Source organism: Chrysemys picta, chromosome 1 (genome assembly GCF_011386835.1).
Source record: "Chrysemys picta bellii isolate R12L10 chromosome 1, ASM1138683v2, whole genome shotgun sequence".
NCBI lineage: Eukaryota > Metazoa > Chordata > Testudines > Emydidae > Chrysemys > Chrysemys picta.
Genome location: NC_088791.1, coordinates 8463284 through 8479462, shown reverse-complemented (window position 1 = coordinate 8479462; position 16179 = coordinate 8463284). Strand labels below are relative to the sequence as shown.

Sequence of the window (16179 nt, the reverse complement as noted above, 5' to 3'; positions counted from 1 at the left end):
CCCCCAGCTTGTGTACCCTCCCAGGGTTTTCTCCCTCTACGTTTCAGGACACCCCTCCTTCCCTCTAGGTGACATAGGCTACGTCAGGTTTATTATGAGCATCTATGATACCATCAACTGTATTCATGGTGTTATGCCCCCCTTAGCTTATGAGGGGCAAACACCATAAGGGCAGAAGGGCATTCCTAGCCTCAGTCCCTCTCGCCACCGACTAAGAGGGGGAGTCTTAGGCATGCTGATTAAGGAGTGAGGTCGATGGGGTCCTCATGCTAGTGACAGAGGGTGGAGGCACTGAGAACCCTCAAGACCTCTATGCACTATCTGATATCAGTCCCAGGACCTTCACTTACTTGGTGTGACTGTCCAGGTAGCTCCTTTGCCTGTCTCCTTTGCCTGCATCCCCTCTGGTCTAGTCCTGTCTATTTCCAAGGCTGCTGGTTGATCCCACTAAAGGCAGGCGTAGTACATTAAAAATGAGCATATCAGTAGATAAAATAAAGAACCCCTCCAATATCAGGCCACCCTGATGATCAGACATGGCTTCTTTTTCTTTTCCAGACAATCATTCCCAGTGACTGAGTTTCCTGAAAGGTAAAGAAGAGATTTAAGACCTTGCATAAACATCAGCACCGACGGGTTGGGAAGGGATGTGCGTTATCTTCTGGGTTTATCGCTGGGTTCTTTCATGGCAAAAGCACCAATAGGTCTTTACTCCGAACTAGTGCTTAGATGCCACACTGTGGGGCATTCTAGAAAAACCAGGACAACACTAAATCCTAATGAGTCCTGGGCCCCATATAGCATTTTTCATTCATAGATTTTAAAGCTCCTTTACAAAGGCTAGTAAATATCGTTAACCCCATTTTACAGAGAGGAAAACTAAAATGTAGCAAGGGGAAAAGATTCGCCCAAGGTCACCCAGCGGGTCAGTGGCAGAGCTGGGAAAAAGATCTAGGTCTCCTGCATCCCAGTTCAGTGTCCTATTTGCTGGCCTACACTGGATCTTTCTAGGATCTCAATGCACAAGAACAACCCACAGTATTTGCACAGGAAGTAGGGGAACACAATTACAAGCTTTCCAATGGGGTGCATACGACAAACACCTAAGAAAAATTTTTAGCCATGTACTTTCCAAAGAGATATTATCAATAGCAAAGACTTGTTGGGGCATTCAGCCAGAAGTCCTGCCTGCAGTATATGATCTAGTCTCTTCTCAAATGTTTTCAGTCTGTGGGCTGAAAGAGAAATCCCTTCGTGGAACTATCCCGCTGCCAACACCATAATCCCCAATCGCTTGCATCTCCATGTCTTTCATTCTGGGGATTATTACCAGGACGAGTTCTCCAGACCACAGGTGCTCCACACCTGGAGAATCACTCTGCTTTCTCCTGCCTAGTTGGAAATATCCCAAGCTTCTGTGACTGGAAGGACATCTGCTGGGAGATTTTTCTTAATGACACCCCCATGACTTAGTTTTTTTAAAACCAGTGATATATTTTTAGATGAGCTAGCCAGAGATATTCTCTACATGTGTCGTCACATGCCAGCTCCACGGAGTATTCCTTCCCCCACCTTTTTTGTGTATTTTTCAGTGGTTTCCATTATTCTTTGCTAAACGTCTTGCAACTTCTCCCTCCACGGATTCCAGTCCTGGCGTTTTTTTCCCTTGATCCCGTGCATTTCACAAACAACCACCCGATATACCGACTGCCTCAAACATTTGATTTTTTCCCCCCAAAGGTGCACAAACTGCTTTATCACATGCAGATGTTTTCTAGACACACTACGCACCAGGTCCCCAGTTGGTGTAAGTTGGCGTTTAACTCCATTACCAAATAGGAGATACATGGTTCTACCTCGATTTACATCGGCTGAGGATCTGTCTCTCCCATTCATGTCACTTTTTAAGCTCTCGTTTTTCTAAAGAGTGTTATTTTGGGTGGTTTCCAATATACGTCTCCTCTAACCAGGCAGTGCTAGTGTTGAAACTGCCTCTATGTGTTGCTGCTTGTCAAACATGGTGATTACATCAGAAGCTAAAAACTCCAGACATTTTTTTGGGGCAGGGGGAGGAGGCAGGGATTGGAAATAGTTTGATTTCTTTTCTCCCTCTCTCATTCCTTAGGATCGTTAATCTTGACATTTCTTTAAACGAGCTGGAAGAACTGCAGCCTGAAGCGCTTTTTCCTTTTGAGAATCTCTCTGAATTGGATGCATCCCTCAATGCTTTAGGCGTGTGAGTATGACATAGTGTAAGTGATTGATGGGCTCCCATGAAAATGTTCTTTTCATAAAAAGGAGGGGAGGCATTTTTTTTTTAATAGAGCCCTGAAAGCGAGGGATTGTTAGCTCTGGCAAAACGTTGGTAGGTCTCTTCTCTCCTGGCTCAGCCGGTGCACCTTCATATGTAGCCTGCATCCCTCTGAAATTTCAGTTGTGATCTGCACCACAGAACTCTGTCAAAATACCTCGCTCTCGGAATGCACCACTCTGGTATTCCAGTGCTAGTCTGCGCCACAAAGGCATGTCCGGGTATCTCACTCCAAACCGGATGAGCGCACCCATTTCTGAGCAGAGAGAGCTGCTCGTTCCTAAAACATTAGACACGAGGGCTCTGCAATGACCATGAGTGGTAACTATCAAATTCATCTTTAGAATCATAGAATATCAGGGTTGGAAGGGACCTCAGGAGGTCATCCTGTCCAACTCCCTGCTCAAAGCAGGACCAACCCCAACTAAATCATCCCAGCCAGGGCTTTGTCAAGCCGGGCCTTAAAAACCTCTAAGGATGGAGATCCCACCACCTCCCTAGGTAACCCATTCCAGTGCTTCACCACCCTCCTAGTGAAAAAGTTTGTCCTAATATCCAACCTAAACCTCCCCCACTGCAACTTGAGACCATTACTCCTTGTTCTGTCATCTGTCACCACTGAGAACAGTCTAGATCCATCCTCTTTGGAACCCCCTTTCAGGTAGTTGAAAGCAGCTATCAAATCTCCCCTCATTCTTCTCTTCTGCAGACTAAATAATCCCAGTTCCCTCCGCCTCTCCTCATTAGTCATGTGCTCCAGCCCCCTAATCATTTTTGTTGCCCTCCACTGGCCTCTTTCCAATTTTTCCACATCCTTCTTGTAGTGTGGGGCCCAAAACTGGACACAGTACTCCAGATGAGGCCTCACCAATGCCGAATAGAGGGGAATGATCACGTCCCTCGATCTGCTGGCAATGCCCCTACTTATACAGCCCAAAATGCTGTTAGCCTTCTTGGCAACAAGGGCCAGGGCCGGCTCTAGGCACCAGTGCTCCAAGCATGTGCTTGGGGCGGCACTTTCCAAAGGGCTGCACTCTGGCTCCTTTTTTTTTTTTTTTTTTTGCTTGGGGCGCAAAAAGCAGGGAGACAGCCCTGAGCGGAGGTGAGCTGCGGTGGTGGGGGGCACGGGGAGGGCTGCAGGAAGTAACCCTGGGGGGGGGCAGAGGAACCGCTCCACCCCTCCCAGCTCACCTCCGCCTCCTCTCCCGAGCGCACTGCCGCTCCGCTTCTCCCTCCTCCCTCCCAGGCAAGCCTGCAAGGAAGGGGTAGGAGAGGAAATGCAGTGTGCCCGGGGGAGGAGGCGGGGCCAGGGATTTGGGGAAGGGGTTGGAATGGGGCGGGGAAGAGGCGGAGTTGGGGTGGGGCTGGGGGGGCGCGGGAAAATTTTTTTGGCTTGGGGTGGCAAAAAAAAAAAAAAAAAACTCCACCAGAGAGGTCCTTTGGGGCCATCTGCCTGTCCCAAGTCAGGATAAAGGAGGAGGGTTGGGCGTGGGGCTAGCAACTCCACCCCGTAAAAAAAAATCAACCTGCTATAGAAACGCCAACAATAGAGATAACAGAGACTTTTAGCCTGGAAAAAGAAGGGTCTTCGACTCGAAGACGCATGACGCTGGGTGGTGAAAGTCGTGAGGAAGCCACTAAGCTGATTACCCTTCTTGCAACCAGGAGGATTACCATCAAAAAAATGGGCTATACCTGGAACCAGCTAGAGCAAATGGCCCAGGATAAAGGACTCTGGAGATCTGTGGTTGGCGGCCCATACCCCGACTGGGGTGATGGGCATGAGTGAGTGTGAGTGTGGCAAAAAACTTGGAGCCGGCCCTGACAAGGGCACACTGTTGACTCATATCCAGCTTCTCGTCCACTGTAACTTCTAGGTCCTTTTCTGCAGAACTGCTGCCTAGCCATTCGGTCCCTAGTCTGTAACAGTGCATGGGATTCTTCTTTCCTAAGTGCAGGACTCTGCACTTGTCCTTGTTGAACCTCATCAGGTTTCTTTTGGCCCAATCCTCTAATTTGTCTAGGTCCCTCTGTATCCTATCCCTACCCTCCAGCGTATCTACCACTCCTCCCAGTTTAGTGTCATCTGCAAACTTGCTGAGGGTTCAGTCCACGCCATCCTCCAGATCATTAATGATAGTTATGATCTGAGGCTGGATTTGAACTGCTCTCAGGTGAAGGACTAATACACTAACTCACTGCAGCACCAAGGCATCAGATACAGAGGATTCTTCATTAAACTTCATGCATCCTTCCCAAATATAGCTTGTTGCCTTTTGAGTGTTCCATAGGATAGTGACTTGAAGGGAAGCCACAAAACATTTATGTACCAGAGATGGACTTAAGTTGCAATATTCTGATTGTCTCCCAGATGCTTGGATCTGGGGTTTTGTTTGAACCTTTCATAAAGGCCATTTTCAAATCCTGCACCTGAGTTCAGATGTCCCTCAACCCTCAAGGTAGGGCTTTGGAGCAGAGCACGGAGCTGGAGCACGGAGCAGCTCCGGAGCAGTGGAGCTGCAGGTTTTTGCCTGGAGCTGGAGCGGAGCCGGAGCACAGCTCCAAAGCCCTGCCTAAAAGTTCGAGTAACATAGGTTTCCAGAGTTTGGTTAGTTACCTCCATCATTGACCTGTATTATTCAGGAGCTCTACCTATTACTAATACCCTTCTCAACTGTTTTGTCTTTGGCTCCAGCATCAGAGGGATTGAAGTTCTTCCCAACCTCACTGTATTAAACCTCAGTTATAATGCACTCAGAGACCTGAGAAGTTTAGAAAACTGCATCCACCTGTCTGTGCTGAATATGTCTCACAATCAAGTGAGAGCCCTGGGGGACATGCCACTCCTGAGCAACCTGACGCGGCTTCACTTGGGTTCCAACAAGGTATTTTCCACACTGCACCGGCGGCAGGGCACTGTGGTGTGCTCATGGGCAGACGAGATGGGTTACGTACTCAAGGTAATCCTAGGGGTCCTCTACCCGAGCTGGAATTATAGTCAAGACACGGGTTTAACCCCTCTTCTCTTGAAAAGAATGATTTGGGATCGTCAACAACCACAAGTTGTCAGGAATAGATTTTAAGTCTCTAAAAGACAGCGGCAGGGCCGAGCAGGGCAGGCACTATGTTATGTGGGACTTGGTATGAAGTAAGATGCGTGTAGGCCACCCCGTTTATTCCCCTGCCTGTGACTGGGCTCTTCCCTCCCGCAACCGCTATTCAACCAAGAGGAGAGCTCAGGTAGGAATTCCACCTCTGGCTCCACCGTTGACCAAGCGATGGAGAAGAGACCGGGACACTGGACAGTCCGTCTAGAGGTACAGTTTGTGGCACCATTGGGGGCAGGTATGTAGGGAGGTCAGTGTCTCCTCATAAGAAGTATAAGCCTCCACGCCCACTCTGGCATCATGCTGTGTCACTCACTCGGTAGTGACTCCAAGGGAAGAATCACTGTTGTCAGTGCCTGTCATACCCGAGTTCTCCTTGGCCTGCTCCAGGCCTAGCTCCGCTTAGTTTGATAGGCTCCAGTGCTGGTTTTCAGTAGCTGATACAAGACTGCGTGGTAATAGCAACACAATTAACAGCTGATACCTGTCCCCCATCTTCCCTTCCTGAAGGTGACGAGAATTCTCAGCATGCCGTCCCCTCCAGAAACCGTCACCTTCACATACCACTTCACGCCTTGACCCCTTAGTGAGCGCATGCCTCCCATGTCTTTGGCTTCTTCCCCTGGCAGCTGTCACGCCACTGAGTCCTAGCTAATCCCCAGCCTGTCTCATTTCCTGCTTTCTCACTGTTTCCTCCTCCTCCTGCTCCCCCCGTAGCTGAGGTCTCTGGAAGGCATTCAGAATTTGCCCCAGCTCTGTGAACTCTATGTCCAGAAGAACCGGATTTCCAGCTTGCTGCCTCTCTCTTCCTCGCTGGCTCTCAACGTATTGGATGCTGCCAGCAATGACATCGGCTCCCTGCCGCAGGCCCTGCATGTGCTTGGAGGACTCCGCAGGCTGAGACATCTCAAACTCCAGGTGAGTTTGGGGCCTACAATAAAGTACTAACGAGGCAGGGGCATTCAGATCGGGGTAGCTTTACCAGCTGCCTCTAATTCCCATATACGTTTACGTACTAATGTCCGCAGGACGGGGAGGTTGGAATAAAGGGGCCGTGGAACGAAAGCTGCACAATTCTCGTTCCGATTACACATCTATATATAAATCTGGGAGTCGCCAGTTCACACTGGGCTACCCGAACCTGCACATTGGTAGAGGGCCACCCCAGGGATTGCTGTGCACTAAACCAGTCCATTCACCCACCCTCGTGCTGGTCTGCGGGTTCTGGCGCTGCAGCCTGGGGGCTATTAGACTATCGAGTGCCAAGTCAGCGCCAGTGCACCAGGGGATCAACACGATCCGTGTGCCCCAGTCACACCTGCCTGGTCTACACCTAAAAATTAGATCGTCGTAGCTACGTTGGGAAGGGCTATGGTAAGTTTCGCACCATGTAATTAGGTCAACCTAACCCCGACTGTAGACACAGCTGGGTCGACGGAAGAAGAGGTGCCTCTCAGAGAGGTGGATTTACTGCAGACTTGGCAGAAAAACCCCTTCCATCAATGTACAAAGTGTCTACGCTCCCACGCTACAACAGCACAGCTGCCCCACCATACCTCTGCTGCTGTAGCTGCTGTCGGGGATGTTGCTCCAGGGAACCATTGGGTCAGTAATTACTTTTGCTTTATTTCCCTATGATGACTTTACAAGGGCAACCCGCTGGCCCGGGATAGCCACTACGTCACTGCAATCAAACAGGCCACTTCTGTGGAGACCCTGGACGATGTGCTTCTCAGGGACCCACCTCGCTGCTCAGCCTTGTCTTTGTTCAGCTGGTCTCTTCTCAGAGAAGCAGCGGCCGGTTCAATGGACTCAGGTCAGACCAAGGAGGATCTGAAAAAATCAGCTAGGAGGATCTTCCTGGAGAGACTGCAGCATAAGACAGAGAGCACTGAGTGCGCTGTACATCACTTGCACCGCAGAATGCTGTAAGGAGCGTATGGGCTTTCTGCTTGTTTAGGTAGTGTAAGGGCCGGGGGTGCCGGAACAGGGGGGCCAAGGCCCTCCCACTTTTTGCCACGAGCCCGGCCCCCTGCCCCTCCTCTTCCCCCCAAGGCCCCACCGCCCGGCCAAGCCGGAAGCTGGATCCCAGCATGGGCAGCTGTGAGGAGCCAGGGACCCTCCACCTGCCTGGAACAGGGGAGCCCGAGAGCAGCCCCTGGCCCGTGTCCCTGCCCCCGGGGCCCTCCTCCCAGGGCACATGGCTCCCCACAGCTGCCTGGGCAGCTGTTACCATGGCCTGGCTGCAGCTCTTCGGCCCCCAAGGCCCCGCCCCCAGGCTGGAAGCCAGAGCCGTGTCGGGGTAAGAGACTCAGGGGCAGCTGTGGACCTGGGCAAGGGACACGGGGGTGGGGACATGGACCGGGGGCTGCTCTCGCCCCTTCCTCCAGGCAGGTGGAGGGGCCTGGGCTCCCTGGCCCAGATCCAGCTTCTGGCTTGGCTGGGGGGGCAGGGCCTCGGGGGGAAGAGGGGGCAGGGCGGGGCCATGGAGGGGACAGGAAGAATCCGTCGCCCCGGTAAGGGCTTACACGGCAGCAGCAGCTGTTTGCTTATGCATGCAGATTTAAACTGATCATCAAGTTGGGGGTTGGAAGGGAGGAGTTTTCTTCCACTGAGGTTTCGGCACAGACCTTGGGAACTTATTGGCATAACGGTGGACGGCTGAGGAGGATTGTCCACTGGGATTAGGTGGGCATATCCCATCCTACACGATCTCTCTCTTCCCTGCATCACGGAGGGATCAGAGGTCAACTTCAGCCCCTCTGACCATGGGAATGAGATTTATACATGGCAAGGGGTTGTCTATAACGCTCAGCTCCATGGCCAGGCTGCTGAAGATGTGGGGGAATTTTGCCACTGTTATGACTGTGCAGTGATGGGGATGTTTGTTGACATTGTTAATTGGCACAGAGCGGTAGGAGCAATTCTGCATGGCTAGAACCCTGGAGGAACGGGGGCATGTGCCTGGTATTTATTGTACAGTAAGTGCATGGGCACTTTTTGTCTTGTGTCGTCAGCGGGGACTCCCCCATGTGACTCGCCTACATGTTAAATCCTCATCTACTGCCCTGGATTGCAAACTCACAGGACAGCACCCAGGGTGTTGTCAGCTGAACATGCTGGTCAGATGCAAGCATGGCCCTTCGCCATGCAACTGCCACCTAGGCTGAACCTATTGAGAAATCCTCCCCGTGGTTCATGGTAAGGCGAGATTTCCCTCTCCCTCTGACAGGGACCTGCGGGAAGAGCTGAGAGAATACGAAGAAACCTTCAGAACAGAAGTGGATGGCTGCATAAGGTAACGTGAGCTATGTCATACTGACTGCATCTCATTAGTCTCAGGGGCCAGGAAGCAGCATAGTGCTCTTCGCACATACTGGAAGTGAACCAACATCCTCCTCTGGTATTTAAATGTTATTCCATGCTGCATATGGGAGATAGTATGGCCTAGTGGATAGTGCCCTGGGGTGGGACTCAGGAGATATGGGTTCTGTTCTCACGTTTGCTGCTGGGTGATCTTGGGCAAGTCATTTTGCCTCACCATGCCACAATTTCCCCTCTGACCTCCTTTGTAAAGTGCTATATAAGAGCTAGGTAATATTATTATATAGCATTGATATATCAAGATATCCACTGGACTCAATGAAATCATAAGAGATGGGAAGGATGTATAATCCTGCACTGGCAGGGGCGTGGACCGGATCACTGAATATGTCTCTCCATCCCTAACATCTATGATAGATCAGCCATCCCATCCCACTGTAGAGGACCCACTGGATATCAAACTGACATGACATGAAGAGGTGCTTGATGAAGGCAGTTATGACCCAGATGCACCATGAGACCGACGTCATTATTACTCCATCGCTATAAAACAACTTAGCTTAGAATCTTGTCTGCCATACAGATTGTGTCCAAAATGCAAACTGCGGCATGACGGAGCAGCACGCCCTGGGTTGTGCTAGGGCATTAGTGATGCAGGATCAGTGCTAGGGTGTTCAGCTGGAGGAAACAAAGTATTTTAACGCAACATCAAACCTTCTCCCTCTCTAGGTACATTGACACTCTCCCATCTGAGGATTTCCAGGGCTTGGTTAATCCTCAGGAGATCCCGAATGCCATGGAGAAGTACCTGTTCACCAAGTTCTGGGAGAGATGGCAGCATGGCAGAAGGAAGCCGGCCAATATACCCTACAAGGAGCTGACCAAACCCGAGGAAGTAAGGAGTGTAATTGTTAGCAATCGTTGCGCCTGTCAAACGCTGCGGGCTCAGCTCGAGGGACCGTTAGGGAAGTTTCCTTCTGATTGCTTTACAGTTCTGTGTGTCTAAAATATAACCAGGTGTTGGCATGGGCCAAGGGCAGGAGAGAGTGAGAGAACAGGTCAAGTGCAGAGAGCTGCTCCTAATTAAAACAAGGGTGAAAGGATTCTCCCAGCAGTGGGGTCTAGTTCTCATCTCAGTCCACTGCAGAGACAGTGGGTGAAATCCTGGCCCCATTGAAGTCAATGGGAGTTTTGCCATTGACATAAAAGGATCCAGGATTTCACCCAGTGACTTCTAAATGCTCACCCTCGTCTGGGGTTCCTGCTTTCCCTTCCCTAATGTCCCAGTTGGCCTAAACTGAGCTCAGACACATTCCTCTCATGGCTGGGGGCTCTGGCAATTGCTGCAGTGAACTCAGGCAATTGAGGAAAATTCTCTACTTTGTGGGAAAGGAGATTTTTAACCCTCTCCCTGCCAGTTACGTGAGATAAGAACATAAGAACGGCCATCCTGGGTCCATCTAGCCCAGTATCCTGTCTTCCAATGACAGTGGCCAATGCCAGGTGCCCCTCAGCCACCTTCAACAGCACTGCTCTGCTCTGCCCTAGGTACCCTGTGTTCCCAGGCAGCTAGGCTCTTCTCCCTCCAAGACTGGAATGAGACTGTTTGCCCTCTGGTCCGGCAGCTCTTTTATAGGGCCCAGCCTGGCCCTGATTGGCTGCCTCCCTGCCTCTTCTTATTGGCTCTCAGCCCCAGCCCTCTCCAAGGGCTGGCTTTTAACCCTTTCAGGGCCGGAGCGGGGTGACCGCCCCGCTACAGAACCCCTTTGGCAGACATCATCCTCGCATCGAAGAGGAGGCAGTGTGTGACAAAGTGCGGGCAATTGTCAGGTGAGTTGGAGAAAGCTGATGGGGGCAATTGAAGTTAATTATCTAATCAGGTGTGGGGGAGAGGCTAGGTGAGCTAAAGAGCCAATTATCAGTCTTGAGCTGATAGGCTAAGAAGGGCACAGGAAGGAAGTGAGAGGAGAGAGAGGCGCAGGGCTGGGTTAGCTGAACGCCACTCTCACAGAGACGGGACACCGCACTGCTTCATGGAACGGTGAAGGTGTTCATGGAGGGAAGGTAAATGAACGACGTGGTGTGGAGTTAGCAGTTCCCGTGGTACTAAAAGGCAGGAGGGCAGCACGCTCTGCGACACAGAAGGAGCTTATGACAAGATACAATGCCAGGGTAAAGGGAGTTTTTTCCTTTCTTGTGTGAGCGCTGAAGGTCTAAGGGGCAGTAATTAAGTTAAACAGCTCTAGTGGAAGAAGCAAACCCTTGATTCACTAGAGGAACAAAGCCAGGTGAGACATGATGTCTGTAAAGAGCCAATGTCCTTCCTATTGTTCCACAACTACCTTAGTTAACTCAAGTTTCAAAACTCACATACTCTTCATGATCGCGCTTTGTTGGCTCTTGTGCATTTCTCTCAGCTGGCTGGCTGAAAACAGAACCTGCCACTTCTCTTTCTTCGTTTCATGGCCATGAAAAAGGGCTATCGGCCTCATTTCAGTGTCAGGCCCTGCCCCGGATTCCCTAGTTCCAGAGAGCGAAAACCACCACAGTTGCTGCCTTTGAATTACTCTCCCCTGCTGAGGGCTGAGTTGTTAACATAAAATAAGGGTTTAAATCAAAACAAGACTCTCCCAGCCTTCTCTACCAGCCCAGTTGGTGGAGCCCTGTCCCCCTCACAAGCTCATAATGCTCTCTTAAGGGTTTTGCTTCTGCCCCTCATTGCAGATATCTTCAGCCAGGCTTTTCCCTCTATCCAGGAGAACAAGCTTCTTCCCCACTCCTCTTTGGCCCCACTCCTCTCTACCCTTGTATCAGGCCCTGGCACATGCCTTCCTTCTCAGCTGCCCAACTCTTTAGGCCTCTCCAGAGAGCCTTTCCCCATAGATCTTTCTTACCCCCTGATCTCCCCCTCCCTTAGGGCGGCCAGGCTTTTTCTATAGGAAGTCCCAAGCTGAGCTATCGTCACATGATGCCTGGTCACCTGATCTAACCACCAGCTCAAATGCATCACCTGGGAGGTGGATAACTAGGCACTGGTTTGGATGAGCTCCGTTCCCCTTAATGGGAAAGCCCACCCTGCGACATGTCATCAAGCGGGTGCAAGGTGCTCTGAGGAATTGCTCTGGCAGAGGAGGCCTCCTCAGCAGATGCAGAGCTAGAATAACCCAGCTCTGGGCCTTTCCACTGTCAGTACCCCATGCACTGGGGCATTGCTGTGACATGGCTATTCTGCAGGGGTGGAATGGCCCATAATGGCTAGTGGTCTGGGGCACAAGTTAGGACAGCCCTCAGTGCTGCTATAACCTGTGCCAGTGGTCCATTCTCCACTGCCTTGGCACAAGGGTGCATGATTACATTGGGTGCGGGACAGTGGAGAACGAGGCCCCTAATTTAGTTCGCTGAAGCAATTGGCAGCCTCTTAAGTGCCCCTACTGTGGGTAAGGGGTAAGCACCCACTTGGGCAAAGTATTCAGGCCAAGATTTTCAAAAGTTACTAGGGGGGCTTTCTGAGTGCCCCGTTTGGGGTGCCCTAGAGGGGCTTGACTTTCAGGGGGCGTTGAGCACCCACCTTCCAAAAATCAGCCCCCTCCCAGGTGTCTCAGCTTGTTGTTATATGCGGATTTGGGCTTCTTCTGTTCCCGAGTTGCTTGGTTTGTTTCTTTGAAGCAGGAGGTTGCAGTTGTTTGGGCTGCTCTCCGAGATGGTGGCTTGTTTTTGTGCTTCCCAGTGAGAAGCCAATGACCAATGGAAAAGAAGCCCTGCCCCTGCCGGCCAGGCACTTCACGGCACCCACCCTCGCCTCGCATCAGGCAATGGCTGATCAATGGCTGCTTTTCTTGTCACATGGCCACAGGAGGCCAATCACGTGCCTTCTCTGCACACTTTTTTCAAAAAGCTTATAAAACTGGGCATCCAAACTCACTAGTCACTTAAAAATATTATGGCCTGTCGTCTTCCAAAACCCTGCCCCTTTCCCTACACTTCCAGAAACTCATCTATCATTTATGTTAGGTATAACACACAGGCCATACGGATCCCGATGCATTTGTGAAAATAATACTGAACCACAACAGTTCACTGTAACTTTTTTGCTCCTACACAGCTTGGAATTTTCCCTTGCAGAATGGTGACTGGGTCCTGAGTTCATTTGTGGGGGTGGGTGAGATGGAAGGTGGGTCATAAAAAGTCTAGACAGCTGTGGCCTCCCTAAGAGACTCAATCTTTGTTAAACAGGCCAGAGCCCAGCCTGCATGAAGAGGCGGGGTATGGGCTAATAACAGAGCCATCTCTGGGCAGCACCATCTTTAACTCTTTCAGCTTGCAGCACTGTTTCTACAACTGTATTTTCAATAAACGAACAGTTATTTTTGCCTTTTGTGGGCAGGGAACTCATTGTGTAGGATGTGAATTTCTGCTGGCGAAATATGCTGGTTTAGCAGCCCTGGAGACAGGGCTGGCTCCAGGCACCAGCTTGCCAAGCAGGTGCTTGGGGCGGCCACTCCGGAGAGGGGCAGCACGTCCAGCTATTCGGCGGCAATTTGGCGGAGGGTCCCTCACTCCCGCTCGGAGCGAAGGACCTCCCGCTGATTTGCCACCGCAGAGCGGTAGCCGTGTTAGTCTGTATCAGCAAAAACAACGAGGAGTTCTTGTGGCACCTTGGAGACTAACAAATTTATTTGGGTACAAGCTTTCGTGGGCTAGGACCCACTTCATCAGATGCGTGGAGTGGAAAATACAGTAGCAGGTATATATACACAGTGCATGAAAAGATGGGAGTTGCCTTACCAAGTGGGGGGTCAGTCTAACAAGACAATTCAATTAACAGTAGAATACCAAGGGAGGAAAAATCACTTTTGTAGTGGTAATGAGGGTGGCCCATTTCAAACAGTTGATAGGAAGGTGTGAGTAACAGTAGGGGGAAATTAGTATGGGGAAATTAGTTTGTGTAATGACCCATCCACTCCCCATCTTTATTCAGACCTAATTTGATGGTGTCCAGTTTGCAAATTAATTCCAGTTCTGCAGTTTCATGTTGGAGTCTGTTTTTTTGTTGAAGAATTGCCACCTTAAAGTCTGTTATTGAGCGACCAGGGAGATTGAAGTGTTCTCCTACTGGTTTTTGAATGTTATAATTCCTGATGTCAGATTTGTGTCCATTTATTCTTTTGCCTAGAGACTGTCCGGTTTGGCCAATGTACATGGCAGAGGGGCATTGCTGGCACATGATGGCATATATCATATTGGTAGATGTGCAGGTGAATGAGCCCCTGATGGTATGGCTGATGTGGTTAGGTCCTATGATGGTGTCCCTTGAATAGATATGTGGACAGAGTTGACACCAGGGTTTGTTGCAGGGTTTGGTTCTTGGGTTAGTGTTTTTATTGTGTGGTGTGTAGTTGCTGATGAGTATTTGCTACAGGTTGGGGGGCTGTCTGTAAGTGAGGACTGGACTGTCTCCCAAGGTCTGTGAGAGTGAGGGATCGTCCTTCAGGATGGGTTGTAGAACCTTGATGATGCGCTGGAGAGGTTTTAGTTGGGGACTGTAGGTGACAGCTAGTGGTGTTCTGTTACTTTCTTTGTTGGGCCTGTCTTGTAGTAGGTGACTTCTGGGTACCCTTCTGGCTCTGTCAATCTGTTTCTTCACTTCACCAGGTGGGTATTGTAATTTTAAGAATGCTTGATAGAGATCCTGTAGGTGTTTGTCTCTCTCTGAGGGATCGGAGCAAATGCGGTTGTATCTTAGAGCTTGGCTGTAGACAATGGATCATGTGATGTGGTCTGGATGGAAGCTGGAGGCATGTAGGTAAGTATAGCGGTCAGTAGGTTTCTGGTATAGGGTGGTGTTTATGTGACCATCACTTATTTGCACTCTAGTGTCCAGGAAGTGGATCTCTTGTGTGGACTGGTCCAGGCTGAGGTTGATGGTGGGGTGGAAATTGTTGAAATCCTGGTGGAATTCCTCAAGAGCCTCCTTCCCATGGGTCCAGATGATGAAGATGTCATCAATGTAGCGCAAGTAGAGTAGGGGCGTTAGGGCATCTTCACACGACTTGCCGCTGTAGGGCTGTAGTGTAGACTTGTCCTCAGTTGTGTCCTTTCCTGCGACACAGGTTCTTCTGCTGGGGCCTAATGTTCTTAGTGCAATCACCAAAGAGAACAGAATCCAGTGGTCGGAAATACCCATGCATTAGTTAGCTGCCTCCAAACATTGGAGAAGGCAACAGACATGTCACTGCATGAAGGGGCATATAGAATTATCAGCGACTCATGCCAGTAGTTCTCCCAGCTCTAGTGATGGCCTCTTTCTTGATACTTTACTGGCAACATCTGCCTTCTCTGCACTCAATAACTCCCTGTCAACAACTGCCTCTCTTGCAGAAGGAAGCTCAGCAGGCTTGCTTCTCTGATATCTTAGTCTTCGTGGAATTTGCAGGATTTTCAATATGTCATCCAGAAGGGTTTGGTATTTTTATCTTCTTCTCCTTTTAAGCTCTGTCCCAGTGTTTGGAGGGACTTCAGAAGAAGAATAATTCTGAAATACGTTACAGTTGCGCGGGCTGACAAATTTATAGATCCTTGCCTGTCGTTTTGCTTCTTCCTGTTGTCAAGGACAGTGGGAAGGGAAGTAGATGTGTGATAGAAATGTTTGAGATGCCAAAGACAAGGCGCTCTGAAGACAGTCCCTTGGATGATAGATTGCAGAACCAGGAGAGTCTGGTTCTAATTTTGATTCAGAGCAAAGCAAAAAAAAAAAAATATTACAGCGAGAGAAAGCATAAGATTGTTTTATGCCTTGTTATCTCTGCGTCATGTGGATTTATGCTGTGAACTGTTGGAGATGATGTTGTGTTTGATAAATCTCACTTCTTTTAGTCAAGTATTTTGGAAAAGGCAAGAGTGAGGAGACTATGATGATGATTTTGAGATGGGCCTGACTCAAATACCTGGATCAAAATGCCCCAAACATTGGACAAGCTCAGACCTGGATCCAAATTTTGTAACTCAGGCCCATTTGTAGTTTGTTAATTTGTCCATTCTTTCCTGTGTTTGTGCGTTCTTTTCTTCTTTCCGATTCATTTTGGTTTATTACATATTTTCAAGAAGGATAACAGCCGTGAGCTGTGCAAAATGTTCATTGTGAAATATGAAATCATGTGACATTTGCTGGCATTTAGAACAAATTCAAAACTGACCCCAGGTTCTCTGAAAGTTTTTTGCTTCGATTCCTGAGTCCAGTTTCACCTGGGATTGTTTTGGTCTTCATAAGAGCTCTCTGTAGGAAGCCAGCCACCCCATTCTATATTCTTGGAATGGTAGAGGAATTGCTGGACTGGAGCAGACCTGAGGTTCCTCCTGTCCAGTGTCCTGTTTGGCACAGTGGCCAGTACCAGTTTCTTCCGAGGAAGGTACAAGAACCCTTCAGTGCACAACTGTGGG

General features: G+C 49.8%; 1 protein-coding gene across 2 annotated transcripts in view; it reads left to right on the top strand.

The window, feature by feature from the left end:
* The window catches only part of LOC101938635 (protein phosphatase 1 regulatory subunit 7-like), a 42998-nt gene that overhangs the window by 10995 nt on the left and 15824 nt on the right, over window positions 1-16179 (top strand). For both annotated transcript variants that reach the window (XM_042843230.2, XM_065552787.1), the window contains 7 exons: window positions 559-591; window positions 2126-2236; window positions 5007-5196; window positions 6136-6336; window positions 7069-7346; window positions 8651-8716; window positions 9472-9637. In XM_042843230.2, the coding sequence (XP_042699164.2) occupies window positions 559-591; window positions 2126-2236; window positions 5007-5196; window positions 6136-6336; window positions 7069-7346; window positions 8651-8716; window positions 9472-9637 (1045 nt within the window). The remainder of the gene's footprint in view (window positions 1-558; window positions 592-2125; window positions 2237-5006; window positions 5197-6135; window positions 6337-7068; window positions 7347-8650; window positions 8717-9471; window positions 9638-16179) is intronic.